Raw genomic sequence first — 16,110 nt, forward strand, 5'->3', positions numbered from 1 at the left:
GCCCAAAGGCGTCTTCCCATCTCTCGTTTTTTTGCACCTTTAAGATCATAAAGACAAGACTCAATATTATATATACCTAAAAATCTAAAGAGCCGCATCTGATAAGAGGGGGCTGTAACCTCCTTCCAACCAGCCGCGATCAAGATTCTGAGCACGGCAACCGACATAAAAACCAGAGCGGCTTCATCCTCTGTCAAAACCAATTTAGAATCAGAGCCAAATAGCATCAGTGTTGGGGATAGATCGATCTTATGACCTAGCAGCCCCTTCCAAAATGTTATAACCGCGTCCAAAACTGGGCCCAGCCGATCGCAGGTGACAAACATATGTAATAAATCTGCTTGCCCCATATTACATCTCGGGCAGCAATCGTCATTCCTGACACCCCAGGCAAATAATTTAGCCGGTGTATGATATAGATTAAAAACTGTTTTAAAATGCTGAGCCCTTAAATTAGAAGTTAGAAATAGCTTTTTATTTAAACACAGTGCAAGGTCCAGGTCAACATCCGGGTTTCCCAATTTGATTGCCCAGTCGCTTTCCACTTTTCCTACATCGTCTTGTATCATCGAGACTAGGAGGTTATAAACCACTTTAATCTTCCTACAGCCTCTTCCCAAGACCTCAACCACAGGGAAATCTACCAGGGGCTTCAGTTTAGGCCTATAAGCCAATAAGATGCGAGAAATTTGACCATAGATGAGCCACTGATTTACAGGAAGGCCATACCTCCGTTGCATATCCTCAAAATCGATTATCTTGTCTCCTACCATTAGGTCTCCTATAGTTTTAACCCCCAAACCCTTCCATACTTGTAGACTCATATTCTTTCTTAACTGAGGAAAAAGACTTGAATTTTCCAGAAGAAGAGAGGGGTCGATTTTAAGGACATGAAAGAATTTTAAAATTGCTTTCCAGACCTGCCATGCCCCAAGCAAGATCTTAAATCGTGCCTTCTTATAGTACCTATATTCCAATTCCGTCAGCAGAAGACCAGTTGCTTTCCCCCCCAACAGCAATTTGAAAATTGGAGGGGGGCACTGACTGTCTGGGTTAACACTTTCTCCCCCCGAGCCAATATCACAATGGAACAGAATAGACATCTGGATCAGGAGACAGGACCAGTGGTACAATCTTAAATTGGGAAGTGCCATCCCGCCCCTTTCCCTCGGTAAGGATATAAGGCTCGTCGATCGTCTAACCTTGCCATACTGCCATATGAACCTAATGAACACAGACTCGAATGTTTCAAAATGTTCTCATCAATGAATAGGGGTATACCTCTGAACAAATACAACACTCTGGGAAACATCAGCCTTTTTAACGCATTGACCCTCCCCACCATAGAGAGATGGAGAACATCTATCCTTTTCAATTCGGTCTCTATAGATTTAATTAGCCACTGAAGCATTAATCTTTACCCCTAAATACACAGCAGAATCCACATATCTTGAGTCGGATTTCAATATATTCTTGGAACAAATTATCTGAGTTTTAGATGCGTTCAACAGGTATCCAGAGCCTTGACCAAAAACCTTGGCCATCTGTACCAACACCGGAAGTGCCTGCTGCGGGTTCGTCGTAACCACCGCCAGATCATCAGCATATGCTAAAATCTTATTTACATAACCATTAAAAATCACTGGAGAAATTCTAGGGCATTCTAATATTTTCTGAATAAGAGGGTCGATGTACAGAGAAAAAAGGATGGGGGAGCAGGGACATCTCTGGCGCGTCCCTCTCCTTATCTTGAACTTATTCGACTTCTCCCCCATAACCGTGATTCTTGCCACTGGGTCCTTATACATAGCCTTAATGGCTCTGATGGCATTCGGCCCGAAGCCTCTGCCCGCCAAGATCCCCCAGAGGAAGCTCCAACCCACCCGGTTGAAAGCTTTCTCTGCGTCGAGCAGGATCATGGCCATCCCACCCCCCGCGGCTTCCTGGGCGTCAAACAAAGTTATAGCTCTAGATGTACGATCTGTAGTGCCGCGCCCAGAAACAAAACCATGTTGCCACGGGGAGACGAGACCGCCTATGATCCTGCCCAACCTCTTCGCCCAGATCTTTGAATAAAGTTTTGTATCGGCGTTTATTAGGGATATTGGTGGGTACGACCTTGGTTTCTCAGCTGGTTTCCCTTTCTTGTGAAAGACTATAACGTTAGTTTCTTTCCACGAGTCCGGAACCTCCCCCGAATACAATCTCGCGTTCCACTGCTTTATACACCTCGAGGGGGAGCCCATCAGGGCCAGAGGCTTTCCCAGGTGCTAACTCTCGCAAGGCGGATAAGACTTCAGCAAACGTAATATCTCTATCGAGGGCTGCTCTTGTGGCATCATCCAAACAGGGGCCGCTATCAATAGTTCCCTCCGCCTGAATACCATCAGAATCGTCCTCTTCATATAATTTCTGATAGAAGTTTTTAAACACCATCAAAACATCCTTTACCTCGGTATATATTGTCCCTTCCTCCTCTATACATACGATTGTGTTCTTCGATCTTTCCTGTCTTATCCGAAGGGCAAGTGCTCTGCCGGCTTGCTCCCCCGTTTCATACCTTTTGGTCCTTGAAGATTGAAACTCCCCAATCGCCTTCTGCGTAACCTCTTTCTGCAGCGCCGCTTTGACTGCCTGCAAAACACTCTGACTAACCTCACCATTACCGCCTGAAGCGATATCCTTTATATGTTGTTCCTCTGCAGTGACAAGCTTATCCATTAGTTTCTCTACTTCAGCCCTATCCTCTCTTCTCAGCCTGGCAGAGCAACTAATCGCTTCTCCCCTTAACGCAGCTTTAAAAGCCTCCCAGACCCCGTTCCGGGATGTGCTATATCTATTGGCCGCAAAAAATTCTCCGACCCAAATATTCAGATGGTCTACAAATCTACTATCTGCCAACAATCTTCTTTCAAACGTCCAGTTTGCTCTAGATCTTTCCAGCCTTCCCACATCATAATTTAACAAAAGGGGGTTGTGATCTGAGATAACCCTTGGGAGTCTAAGGATCTTAACTTTCTCAGATTCCGACACAGACACAAAGAAGTAATCCAATTTTGAATACTTCTGAGCTGGATTAAAAAAGTAAGTATAGCCTGCGTTCAAGGGCTCCTTAGCTCGCCATACATCCTGCAGCCCATGTGAGCCAATCATAGCCTGGACCCCTTTAAAAACTCTGGGTTTACCTCCCCTGATATGATATACCCATACCCCATTCGATTGAAATATTTAAATCTCCTGTAAAAACCCGAGGGGTAGACCAGTTGGCTAGCTCAGTTTCTAAAAAATTATGAATTTCCGGATCGTCTTCATTAGAGCCATATACAACACAAATGGTGAAACCCAGCTCCATTTCCATTATCACCCATCTTCCAGTGAAATCCTTTTTCACTCTCCTAGTTTTTCCTAGACCTTTCCTTCCTAAAATAGCGACCCCCCTAATATTTGATGATTGTGTTGTACAGGCCAACAATTCAAATCCGTTTATGAAAAGCAAATTCCTCTTTGACCAGGGGAGGTGAGTCTCTTGCAGGCATCAAAGGTCTATTCTATTATGTTTCACCACATATGCTAATTTCTGTCTTTTCCTCCAGTCGTTTAGCCCCCCCACATTCATTGTAATATATTAATGTGCGCCATCAACTTGAGTGAAACAACCTTTACAAAAAACCTGTTCAGATATCTTTTTCCTCGCTGATGTTCTTTGTCCATAACCAATACTGCACCAATCCCTCCTTTTTCCATTTTTCAACCCCGCCCCCCCCCCCTCCCTCACCCTCTCCCACCCCAGAACACCCACGCACACAACCCCCCTCCCCCCAAGCCCCCCTACACCCTGCACCCTCCCTACTCTGTGAAGCGCACAGACCTGGTCTGTGCATGTGATGGAACGCGATGTGTGCTGAAGGCTGGCTTAAATCAAATCCTACCAAAACCATGAAGTCTAACCTAACCCAATTTGCCCCAACCATGAAATAATACAGATAAATGACCCTCCTGGGCATATTCTAACAGCAAAATCAATGAACAGACCATAATCAAATGTCATAAGCCCAGTCTGGCTGTATTCAGCCTAATATCCTAGCGTCCTATAGAATCTAAATATTGCTTCGCTTTAATCTCTGAGGAGAAAAAGACAATTTTCCCATCATTAATTATTTTCAGCTGCGCCAGGTTTATTAAGTAAGCCTGAAGCTTTTTGTCCTGGAAGGGTTTAATCAAACACCTTAACCGCCAGCGTCTCTCCACCGTCGCATGACAGAAGTCCGGTTTTACAAAGAACTGAAACCCATCGCAATTCCTTTTAGCGTTAGATCTTGCTAGACCCGAGATGGCTTGGCGCAGGATGAAGTTCCCAAGATAAATCAATATTGCCCTTCGGGTTCCTGCTGACTTTAAACGGAGTGCGGTGAACTCTCTGCAGCTCTGAGGCCCAGTTCCAGCTAGTGAGCTCAGGGAATGCCTTTTCAAAAAGCCTGATTATAAATGTCCTGACATCGGTCCCTTCCGCCCCCTCCGGAATTCCCAGAACCCTCAGGTTGTTCCGGCGGAGCCTGTTCTCCATCTCTTCGAGCTTCCATTGTATATCAACAACCTGAGAGCTCTGAGCGTTCACCTTAGCTACAGCCACCTCCACTTCCGTCTCAGTAGACACAATTCTATCTTCAAGGTTGGAAACTCTTTCGCCAATATTCACACAGGCCTTAGATAGCTTCCTTACGACTCCCCTCATTTTCCTCATCGCAGCCTGTGATTTCCGATTTTCTTGTCGTGTCTCCTCCCTGTGGGCAATAATTTCATGATGAATTGTCTCCAACAGAGTCATTTGGGCCGACTCAATATCCGTACTAGCAATCGCAGCGATAGACTGATCCAGTTGTAGTTCACCTTGGGGCCCCCCCCTGATCCTTTACCGTCACAACAGGTACTTTCAGTGCGGTGGCCGGCTTTTCAATCTCCGGATCACTCTCTGAGTCCTCAAAGGAGCTACAGTCTCCCTTCTCCTCATCCTCAGTCCACTCCCCTCCATCCGATGCCGAGATGAAGGCTTCACTCTGAGCCCCATCCCCACCTCCTCCTGCCTCATCTCCTTGATCCAAGAGAGCATGCTTCTCCCCTCCTCCAGTGCCGCTCGGACCTTGTTCCAATACTTGAGGCTGAGAGACGCCTAGGTGCCCAGTTATCTCCCTCAGAGATGCTTCAGAGTCTCTGGAAATGATTCCCGGTTTTGGTGAATTCGGCTTCCCCTGGGCTGCAATCTCTAACTCACTTACTAAGGGGACAGCCCTATCCACAGCCCCATCCAAATTGCCATCCATCTCTACCTGGGGTGACAGCAGAGTCTGAGTTTCAGTCATACTATCAGAGGCACTACTTGCCAACACACCGGATACCTCCCCTGCTAAAGTCCTGGACACCACCTCCGGTTCCTTCTCCTTACCGGCTTTGTTGAACATATCAGGTATCAAGGCTGCAGTCTGCCTGGTCCGTGCTGCAGTCAGCTGTTTGCCTTTCAGATTCTCCCGTGCTGATGAGGGTTCCCCTGTAGCTTTCACAGAGACCTCCTCCCGCTGATTTTTCTTTCTTGCCGCCGCTTTCGATATTTGATTTAGATTTGGAGCCATAATCTCCCGAAAATTTTCTTTTTGCACACCAAACCCGCTCAGGTGTACGGGTTGTTTAGTGTCGACGCACTCCACTCGACACCCGGAGCTCAGACGAAACCGAAGCCTCCTCACATGGCTCTGCCCTCCAACGAGCGTCTGACGCTGCAGGCTGGGAGAGAGAGCAACCAGCACGGCCGATAGCTCTCGCAGCAGCCGGGACGCAGAACCACGACAGGAGAGCGTTGTGATCATGCCTTGGAGCATCTGCTTTCTCCGTTCTCCGTACCGATCTGCACAGAACCGATGGCGGTAGGTGATACGGATCTAGGGCAACAAAGCGTTAGGTTCCGTTCTTCTGCCGGCCCTCACCACAGCTTCGCAACAGCCACAGCTAAGAGGCCGCCATCTTGCTTCTGATATCGCAAATAATCATCCATGTGCCTTTGCACCTAGAGTCACCTGCTTTTTCCTTGCATGAGCTATACGCCTACAGAGCCTCCTGCCTTTCCCTTGCATGAGCCTATGCACCTACAGAGTCTCCTGCTTTTTCCTTGCATGAGCCTATGCACCTTCAGAATCTCCTGCTTTTTCCTTGCATAAGCCTATGCTCCTACAGAGTCTCCTACTTTTTCCTTGCATGAGCCTAGGCGCCTACAGTCTCCTGTCTTTCCCTTGCATAAGCCTTTGCGCCTACAGAGCTTCCTGCTTTTTCCTTGCATGAGCCTATACGCCTACAGAGCCTCCTCCCTTTCCCTTGCATGAGCCTATACGCCTACAGAGCCTCCTGCCTTTTTCCTTGCATGAGCCTATGCGCCTACAGAGTCTCCTGCTTTTTCCTTGCAGGAGCTTATGCGCCTACAGAGTCTCCTGCTTTTTCCTTGCATAAGCCTATGCACATCCATATATTAATAGTAGCTAAATAATTGATGAATTCTTACATTTTGGAAATAACTGTCTGGATAGTAAATTCTTCATATTCTATAGCGCAATTCATTGTTGTGAAAGCGCAGATAATTTTTTGCTTACCTGATGATCCAGCATTAGAAGAAGAGTGCATTTTACATTAACGTCTCCTGGCCTCTTCACCTGAAAACCATCCGTCTCTTGGGTTGTTGGCATTCGATGCCACTAAAGGAGACAGTGACGAGAGACAAACACATTAAAGCTAATATGCAGCAACTGGAATTTAGTAAGGAGTGATTTAGACATTTATTGGTCTGAACAGAACAACTTAAAGACAAGTGAGAAAAAAACTATACTATTGAGAAATTCACTATTAACAAGCATTAGCAAACCAACATAACATGCAGACATACAGACATACACACACACACACACACACACACACCATATATCAATGCTGACATGCAGCTGCATAGCAAACAACCTAATGTATGTAAACACACCAAATTCCACATACATTCAGGCACAAATATGCACAGACCATCAGGCATAAAGTACCTAGACAAAAGCACACCACCAACCATAGAAACATTCGCACATATTTACAAGACAGCACCAATGCAGACGATTGGGCTACTGGTGAATAGCAGTGTACCCGTATTTCATCTATCTCCACATAGCATCAAAAGTATCACGACTTTGTCGCTCAATTTGAGAACTCACATCGGCGTGCGGCTCCCTTGTACTAAACGGTTTATGAGCCCTGTCGGACGCCACATTTGATCGAGATGGGTTGTGCCATAAACGGGGATAGAGTGACCCTTTGAAAACATAAATGGAGGAAAGCCCCTAACCATTTGAGTGCATTTTTGCAAATACCAATTCTAAAAAAGCCTGTCTAAAGCTAACGATAAATCAAGTTTCATTTTAATATATGCAGCGGAAGGTTGAAATAAGGTTCACCTATGCATATAATCTGCATAGAAGTGTTTATCTTACCAATGTCTCAGAGCTAGACTTTTTTGATTGAGTAATGCTTGGAACAGAAAGATAAAAGCAAATTTCAATGTAACTTATTCCAGAAAATAGAACTGCTTTAGCAGCCAATTCATTCATGGAATAAGCATGTAATTTGCCATTGATAGGTCTGCTCATGGTCCAGTCAGCATGAATAATGCAAGGTCTGATAGCCTGTGGCTAGGATCAAAGGGTGGTTTCATTAATGTAGCCAGAATAGTTTTTAGCTAACATGTCGGAAAACTCATCGCCATTGGGGGAAAAGATCGACTCAAAGCTCTTATTAGATTCTTGATTATTCTCTTGGAAAATATAGGTGTTTGACCAAATGCTCTTAAATAATGGGAAACTGCTTTCAAATTAAGTCTGATGGAAGAAAAACTCAACAATGCGTGTGCTAGATGCAACAGCTAAGGGAGTAACTGGTAAGTCAACATCTTTAAAGGTTCCAAATTCTTCACTTGAGTCTAAAAGAATAATATCTTCCACATATTGTATGACAAAAGAATGGATGGCGTTCTTGCAGCTTTTGATACTTTCCTGCAGTTATCAGGAATGTCTAAAGTACCAAATTCAGGGCCCGATGTAGGTCGGGCGGTAACGGCCGAAAATCGGTATTTTCGGCCGTTACCGATCGGAATAGAGACAACGGGATGTAGGAGGCCGAAATCCGGCGAAATCGGCGATTTTACCGAATCGGAAAGTCACCGAGTCGGTAGAATCCCGAATCGGAAAAAAGTAGGAATCTGAAAAATCTGAATACCTAATCGGAGATTTTTCAGATTCCTACTTTTTTCCGATTCGGAATTCTACCGACTCGGTGACTTTCCGATTCGGTAAAATCGCCGATTCGGTATAAATACCGATTCGGTGATAATCCGATTCGATGCGAAAAGCTGAAGAATGAGATGTAGGTAAGCACTGAAATACCGAATTTGCTTCAAATTCGGTATTTCAGAGTCGGATTTTACCATGGATTGGAATCAGGTGGTAACCAGGTGCAACCTATAAAAAAGGACCCAAAATGCAGTTCTACTTGCAACATGGCAGCTTTCTATGTCATAGCAAGACGGCTACGGCTACAGCAGGAAGGAGAGAGGGAATGGCTGAGACAGGAGCAGGTGTACAGACAGCGGATCACCCTGTGCATGCTGACAGATCCAGAGATCCTACAGAGGTACAGGCTGGACCCAGAGACCATCAGAGACCTCATTAGGGACCTCCAACCCCTGTTGCAGCACCCCACCCCAAGGGCACACGCAATCCCTGTGCAGGTGCAGGTGCTATGCTGCCTACACCTGCTGGCGTCTGGCAGCTATCAAAGTGTAGTTGCTGTGGCAGGAGGGGTGACCCAGGGCAGCCTGTCAAGGTTCTTCCACAAGTTCCTTGATGCCATGATTCAGAGGATGGACCACTACATTTCCTTCCCTTCCACCCATGCAGAACTGGCACAGACAAAAGCTGAATTCTATCAGATGGCAAGATTCCCCCACATCATTGGCTGCATAGATGGCACACACATTCCGATTTGCCCCCTGCTGACACGGAATACGTATACCGCAATCGAAAGTCACGGCACACCATAAATGTGCAGGTGATATGCAATGCTAAGTGTGTCATCACTGACCTGGTTGCAAAGTTTCCGGGGAGTACCCACGACTCCTATATCTTTCAGAGTAGCGGAATCTATGCACGGCTGATGGCAGGGGATTTTGGTGAAGGATACCTCCTAGGTAAGACACAGTGTCAGACCCCCATAACCAAAATTGCAGTGTGAAGTACATGTATGCATGTGAGTAATGTTACCCCTTTTCCTCCTAGGCGACAGTGCATATGCCCTACGCTCGTTCATTCTCACCCCGTACCTCAACCCCTCAACATCCAGCCAAAGGAGGTACAACCGTGCCCACAAAAGCACGAGGAATGTAGTGGAAAGGACCTTTGGCATCTGGAAGAGCCGGTTCAGATGTCTGCACAAGAGCGGAGGTGCAAGGCAATATACCCCCATCACCTGCTGCAAGATTATTGCTGTCTGTGCAATGTTGCACAACCTTGCAGTCAGGAAAGGCACTGAGGTTGAGTTATCCGACTACGAGGACCCTGATGATGACAATGCTGTGCCACTACCACAACCTGCTGGAGTCCCTGCACCAACTGACGGCAGATACAGGCGTCAGGAGATAACAGACAACTATTTCTGAGTGAGTACAGATGCACAAACAGGTCAATGTATGTTTTCAGAAATGAAATTTAATAATGTTGCATCAACGTTACTGCACTGATGTGCAACAAAAGAAAAGGTAAACAAGAAGTGTTGAAATGTCCATTGTCGGGGTTGCCTCACCCTCACTGCCAGTCTTATTTTTTGCTGCGCTTAGCAGCCCCACTAGGATGAGCCTCACCCCCTTCTGTATGCCCAGCAGCCTCAGCTGAGCGCCTGCTGCTCCGGCGCGGCTCTGACACTGCGCTGGCCGGGCTGCTGCGGCTGCTGCTGTCCCCAGCCTCGCCCAGGACGGGATTCACAACAGTGTTGGAGATCAGTAGTGTCTCCATGGCGGTGGTAATACGGCCCATGCCCCTAGTGACCTCTGACATGTTCTGTGTGAGGCTGGCCTCCATGTTTGCCCCACGTTGGCATAGCTGGGGGGTCGCAGCTGCAAGGCGGTTGAGTGACCTATTCTGTATACGTGCATCCCTGCGACGACATTGCTCATGGTCATCCATCCTGTTGCAGAGCTGGGTGATGGCAGTGGTCATTCGGCCAATAGATGTTGCAATCTCCTTGTTGCTATCTACAAATGTCTTGAAGCCCTGTGCCATTTCCCCCATCTGCAGGTTGTGCAGGCGCAACTGGCGATGGCAGGCCATGATGGATTTTGCCTGCATTCTCTGAATCGTCACCATACTGGTCTCCAGCCCTGCGAACACGCTGCCTCCCTGTGCTTGTATTGGACTGCTGGTTGCACGTGGCCTCCGTGGATTTCTGCTGCCCTGCTGTGTGTGCTGGGGTGACGCTGGTGTCACAGGGTCTTGTGCAGGAGCCTGACCCGCTGCTCCCTCCATGATGATTAATGGAGCAACAATTCTCCTCCTGGCAGGGGATGTGGCAGGTGCAGGGTGGCTCTGTGGTGGTGTGATCTCCGGGGAGAATTGCAATGTGGGCGACTGAGACAGAGACAGTCGGGGGGAGTGTGGATGTGTGAGGGAATGTCCAGTGTCTTCCTCATTGCCCAGGGCACTGCTGTTGTCCTCCTCCTGTGCTGCTACACTGGTGCTTGCCACCGCCACCGCACTGGCTGTTGGTGCTGGAGCTGGTGCATGAGTTGGTGCTGCTCCCCCGCCTGATGGTGCCCCTAGGTATAAAGAAGCATTTGTCAACTGAGTGCTAATGTGTTCCAGTCACTACTATTAAAGCATTGCACATCTCATTGCAAAAACGTAGATGCAGTATTACAGTTATTTTTCTTATGCTTCTGCAGTGGCATTATTGGGTACTTTTGATGACTACATTTAGCAAGATGCATTGCTCATGTCTGTTGCTAGCAGTACTGGCCTGGGGTTTGGCTGTGCATTGGGTCTATAGGGGAGGTGGCTGGTATGGTGTGTCAAGTTGCGCATGCTTCTTACCTGTAGCTGTAGCTCGGAATGAGCTGTCCAGGTCCCCAATTCCCACGACACTCGCCCTCTCAATGGTCGTCGCCACTAGTTCCTCCAGCTGAGTGAGGGGTGGCGCCCGGTTTGTGCCTCCTCCAGTAAGTCCAGCCTGCTTGTGCAGGTCAGCCAGTTTTCTCTTTGTCACGCCACGGATATCGTAAAACCTCTTCTTGAGGTCGTCTTGGCTCCTGTGGGTGACACCAACAGCGTTGACTTTTTCCCCGATGTCTATCCACAGCTTCCTCTTGGTGCTCTCTGGAACAGTGAGGGACAGCCTTCCATAAAGCTGCCTGTGCACCCTCACCACCTCCTCCACCAACGTTTGCAGCTCAATGGTGCTGAATTTGGTCTTCCTCTTGCGCTCTGCCTTCTGGCTCTCAGTGCTGTTTGCCATGTCTCACAGGGATCCTGCTAACACTGCTGCTCACTGTGTTGGCTCAGCTCAGGCAGCCTCTCCAGAAAGTTCTGATGAGTTGCACCTGCCTGGGTTGCCACTCCCTGTGGGGGAGGGTGCTTCCAGCTCATTGGATGATGTCTTCAGTGTCAGTTACCCTGCTCGACGAATCGGCATTCTCCGAATCGGTATTTTCCGATTCGGAATATACCGAATATGTTCGGTAAATACCGAATCGGTATGTATTATGCGTTCCTATTGGCCTTTCGGCCCATGGGGCGTATTTCTATTTCCGATTCGGCGTTTACCGAATCGGTAGGATCCGCATTTTTATTTACCGATTCGGACGTGTCCGATCCGGGCTATACCGATTCGGTACTTGGCGAATCGGTACGTATCGATTCACGATACCGATTGCTACCGAATCGGTATTGTTCCGATTAATTTTTGCTACATATCATTTTCCGATTGTGAAATACCGAATCGGTACGGATCGGTATTTTAAAATCGGTAAATGCGTTTTACCTACATCGGGGCCTTAGAGTCTTGAAGAGCCAAATGGTTAGCTACCGATAGCGAGGATCATGGTGTAGAATTTGAGCATTGTGCCACGTCAACAGGAGCATATTCGACTTGAACTGCCTAGGAGTTTGTATTGACATGTTCCTCAGCTGCCTCAGCCACATCAGGCATCAGAATTCCCCTGCAGGAATCCCTTCTCATCTGTAAAGAACTCTTAGAACTAAGCAGATTGGTGAAAAAGCCTAACGCTTATCCTTGGATCCCGGACAGGGACCCCTGCTTGCACAGTGGTGTCACCTGTGAATTCGATGGGTTCAGAACATGTCGCAATCCAGTGTCCCTCAATGATAGAAGATGAGATTCAACTGCTTGTCATCCAACTCCCACTCATGGGTCTCTGTAATTTGACGACATAAAAAACCAGCATTAGTATTACAGGTAAAAGTTCCACATAATGGTCTACTTTGTTCTTTAGTGCAAATAACCATAGACTCGCAGCTCCTCATGGAAAGAGGAGAGGACTTGTTAACCCCTCCATCGACCCCTCGCGAATAAACTGAAACTTCTGAACCTGGAGATGAAAAGTCTTGAAAGCCTATCTCACTTCCCGAAGTTCTAAAAGTTTGATGTGAAGTATGGACTCAAGCCGAAACCATTTCCCAGTGGCACATGCACCACTCAAATGCACCTTTCAAACTATTTGTGAAACACTTGGCAAAATTAGATGAAGCTTTGTGGAAACTAATAACAGATTTTTTTAAAGGTTGCCCCTCTTTACCCACCATGTGACTTTTTCCATCAATTGTATGACATATTTCTTAATTCAAATTTCCTTCTTTTTGGCACCACTGCATATTTAATTCTTTTTGAAGAAGTGTCATCTTTAGAAGATATTGAGGAACAAAAGGATACATTATGACATGCATCCTAGCAGCACTTTCAATGTTTTTACAGTTACCCTGTTCCGTGACTGAATATGGGACACTATTTGCTGGAAGTTTACACACTTTTCTGCCGTCAGATATACCGTCATAACAAAAGTGCTGATGTTTGCCCATAGAAAAAATAAAGAACTGATTTCCCTGCATTTATTGCCCATCCTAGAGAAGAAAGGAGAGAGAAGCGGTCAGTGGATAATTTGTAAAAAAGAAATATGTGCTGGGGCTCTCGTCAGGAGGCAGCTTGTACCATTCCATTTCTCCTGTTAGCGTTGCCTAAAACAGAACCAACTACTAAGACGCTAGTGGAAAGCGGATGTGGCGCAATGGCAGGAACTGCAAACTTTGGAGCTGGGGATCCAGGTCGAGTCTCGCTTTTGGCTCAACATCCTGTGACTCTGGGCAAATCACTGAATCTCCCTGTAAATTAATGTGTCTTACACTGGTGCCATGAAAAGTGCTGGTGCTGAGCACCTGAAGCCAGGCTTAAATTTATCACTGGGTGCTGTGTTGTGTACCAGTGCAGAGGCTGGAGCATAAGAGGGAGCCTTGATGAGCCAATCATCCAAATACTGGTAGATGGACCAGCCTTGCCACCATAACCAAGCTGCTACCGGAGTTGCGCAATCGTTATAAATTCATGCCATTGATTTCAGAGAAAAAAGGAGAACTCTGAACTGAAAATGCACACAGTCCACCCATAAGTGCTGACATTCTCTGTGATTTTGATGAATCGCATACTGGAATAGGCGTCCTCTTAGTTCACTGATGCCAGATCGTGTCCTGTATGAATGGGGGGCTGTTTGGAAAGCAGGCCCCCTGAAATCTTGTTTCTTTAGATAATGGTTTGTTTTTCTCTGATCTAAAATTGGACATCACTCTCCTGAACATTTCAGTACCAGAAAAAATCTGGAATGAGATCTTTTACTTTTGATCTTATGACACAAATTCTATCACAAGAAATATTAATATTTCCTCTTTTAATTCTTGAAGATAGCTATAAATCTCTTCCACTAGAGGATGAGACAGAGAAGGCTGGTGAAGTTCTAAAGTGTAACCTGTGTAACCTGTTCCCATTTGTCTGTGCAAAAAGTTGGGGGATTCATGGAGTGCTTTTGAGCAGTTGCGGATATCAATGATTTTGATTTTGCCTTTACTTGATTAGTTAAACAAGCGGGTGAATAGTTCAGAACCTTTCATTTCTTATCAGTATTGTAATTGCATGGTGAAACAGTAGCAGTGTTAGACAAGTCTGCCTTAGGGTGGTCTTCTCCCAAACCTTTTGCCTACCATTAAAAAAAGAAATGCTGATTTAGTTTCTGCTGGCCTTAGGACTCGGTACTTTACCACTGATAACCAGTGATAAAGTGCATGTGATCACTCCTTAAAACATGGAAACATTGGCTTATTCCCAATTGGCATATTTAATTTATTTATAAGTCTATAGTAACGTCGTAGTACATGTAACCAAGACCTGTAAATGAAATGCTACTCGTGGGCCTGTAGCACTGATTAGCCTCTGGTAACATGTCTCAGGCCTGCCATTGCAGCCTGTGTGTCAAGTTTTTAAGCTTCCATTTCGACTTGGTAAAATACACCTGTGCCAAGCCCAGACCTCCGTTTTTGATGCCTATAAGTCACGACTAGGGCAGGCCCTAAACAGCCCACAAGCAGGGTGCAATGCATTTAAAAAGTAGGACATGTAATTTTAAGTTTTACATGTCCTGGTAGTGGAAAACTCTTAAACTATTTTTTCGCTTCTGCAAGGCCTACCTTTCCTAAAGTTAGGAGTCCTAACTTCTGTGAATACCAAAATGAGTAAGTGCCTTCTGTGAATACCAAAATGAGTAAGTGCCTTCTGTGAATACCAAAATAGTAGTACGTTTAAGATTTTGCCTTAAGTTAGTGCTCTGACTCGGGCCCTAACTCTGTTGGACAAGTCCTTTGCCATGCCCTTGTAGTTCCAAACAAAGGGGATGTTGCTGCTGCTCTGCTGACTGTGTGGAGTGGACTTGCACTGCCTGAACTGAAAGCCTCTGCCAAAAGCTTTAGGCCTGCAAAAGAAGAGAAAGTAATTTTCAAAAGTCGGCGGCCTTAGTGATGTAGCTGTAGCTCTCCCCTCCTTGACCAAAGAGCTGGGCCAGGTGATGGATCAATGTCACTATCTGGTGATGTATCCAACCCACTGGAATTTTAAAGGGCCTACCAATCAGACATGTCAGAAGAGGGCAGGGGATCATTTTTATCAGGGTCCCCGAGCCATCTGGGGGCTACTGGTCCGAAAATGACCCAAAAAGGATATGGATTATGCCACAATGCAGCCTTTGGGCTTAAGACCCTTCCTCTAGGCATTGTTCCTCCTTAAAGAGGTGCTAAGTCTATCTTCTCTTCTGGGCTTCAGTCATTTTATAACTGGTAGCACAAACTGTTGGTGAGGAGGCAGTGGAATATAGGGAGAAAGAAGAGGCACTGGGAGTGTTGGGGGTGAGATCAGTGCTGGAATTGGAGCCACCCTATCTTCCCCTAATTACCTTTGGCTACATTCTGAGGCAGAGTTCACACTATAAAAAGTTGTGCCTCGAACTGAGACACCACTGACACTTATCTTGTGGGTCTCTGATGGACATTTGACCATCGCACTTAAACTCTGACTTCTTTGGTGGCGAACGTGTCCTTCGCAGTACACCCAAAAAAAATCACCTAAGAGTTGAGGTGCGATCGCCCTGGACCAGCGTCAAAAGGCACAAAAACTACTGAACTGAAATTGGGGCACTAGAGTCGATGCTATAGGGCTCTAGTGATGCCACCACATCCCCATTTCCAGCACTGAGACGGAGCCAGGTACGCTACTATGACTGGAAAAATAGGGCAAAAATGTCTGGCTCTAGACAGGTGCCAGGGGTATTTAAAGGTTAGAAATCTGCAGACAGAGAGCCTATCAGAAAGGTCCTCTATATACACATATGTGCATGTATTTTATTATGATTTTTTGTGAAAACAAGAAACTAGCATTGCTGTCTCTAAGCCAGATCTAAAAAAGGCGAACTTAAATTATTTTCAGCTTTAACCACACACT

At 46.3% G+C, this 16,110-nt stretch overlaps 1 protein-coding gene across 1 annotated transcript in view; it reads right to left on the bottom strand.

Annotated features, from left to right (window-relative positions):
* The window catches only part of SMARCD2 (SWI/SNF related BAF chromatin remodeling complex subunit D2), a 756,802-nt gene that overhangs the window by 407,070 nt on the left and 333,622 nt on the right, over positions 1-16,110 (bottom strand). Inside the window, exon 7 of the mRNA XM_078645026.1 lies at positions 6,633-6,734. Coding sequence (XP_078501152.1) covers positions 6,633-6,734 — 102 coding nt within the window. The remainder of the gene's footprint in view (positions 1-6,632; positions 6,735-16,110) is intronic.

Source organism: Lissotriton helveticus, chromosome 5_1, assembly GCF_964261635.1.
Source record: "Lissotriton helveticus chromosome 5_1, aLisHel1.1, whole genome shotgun sequence".
Taxonomy (NCBI): domain Eukaryota; kingdom Metazoa; phylum Chordata; class Amphibia; order Caudata; family Salamandridae; genus Lissotriton; species Lissotriton helveticus.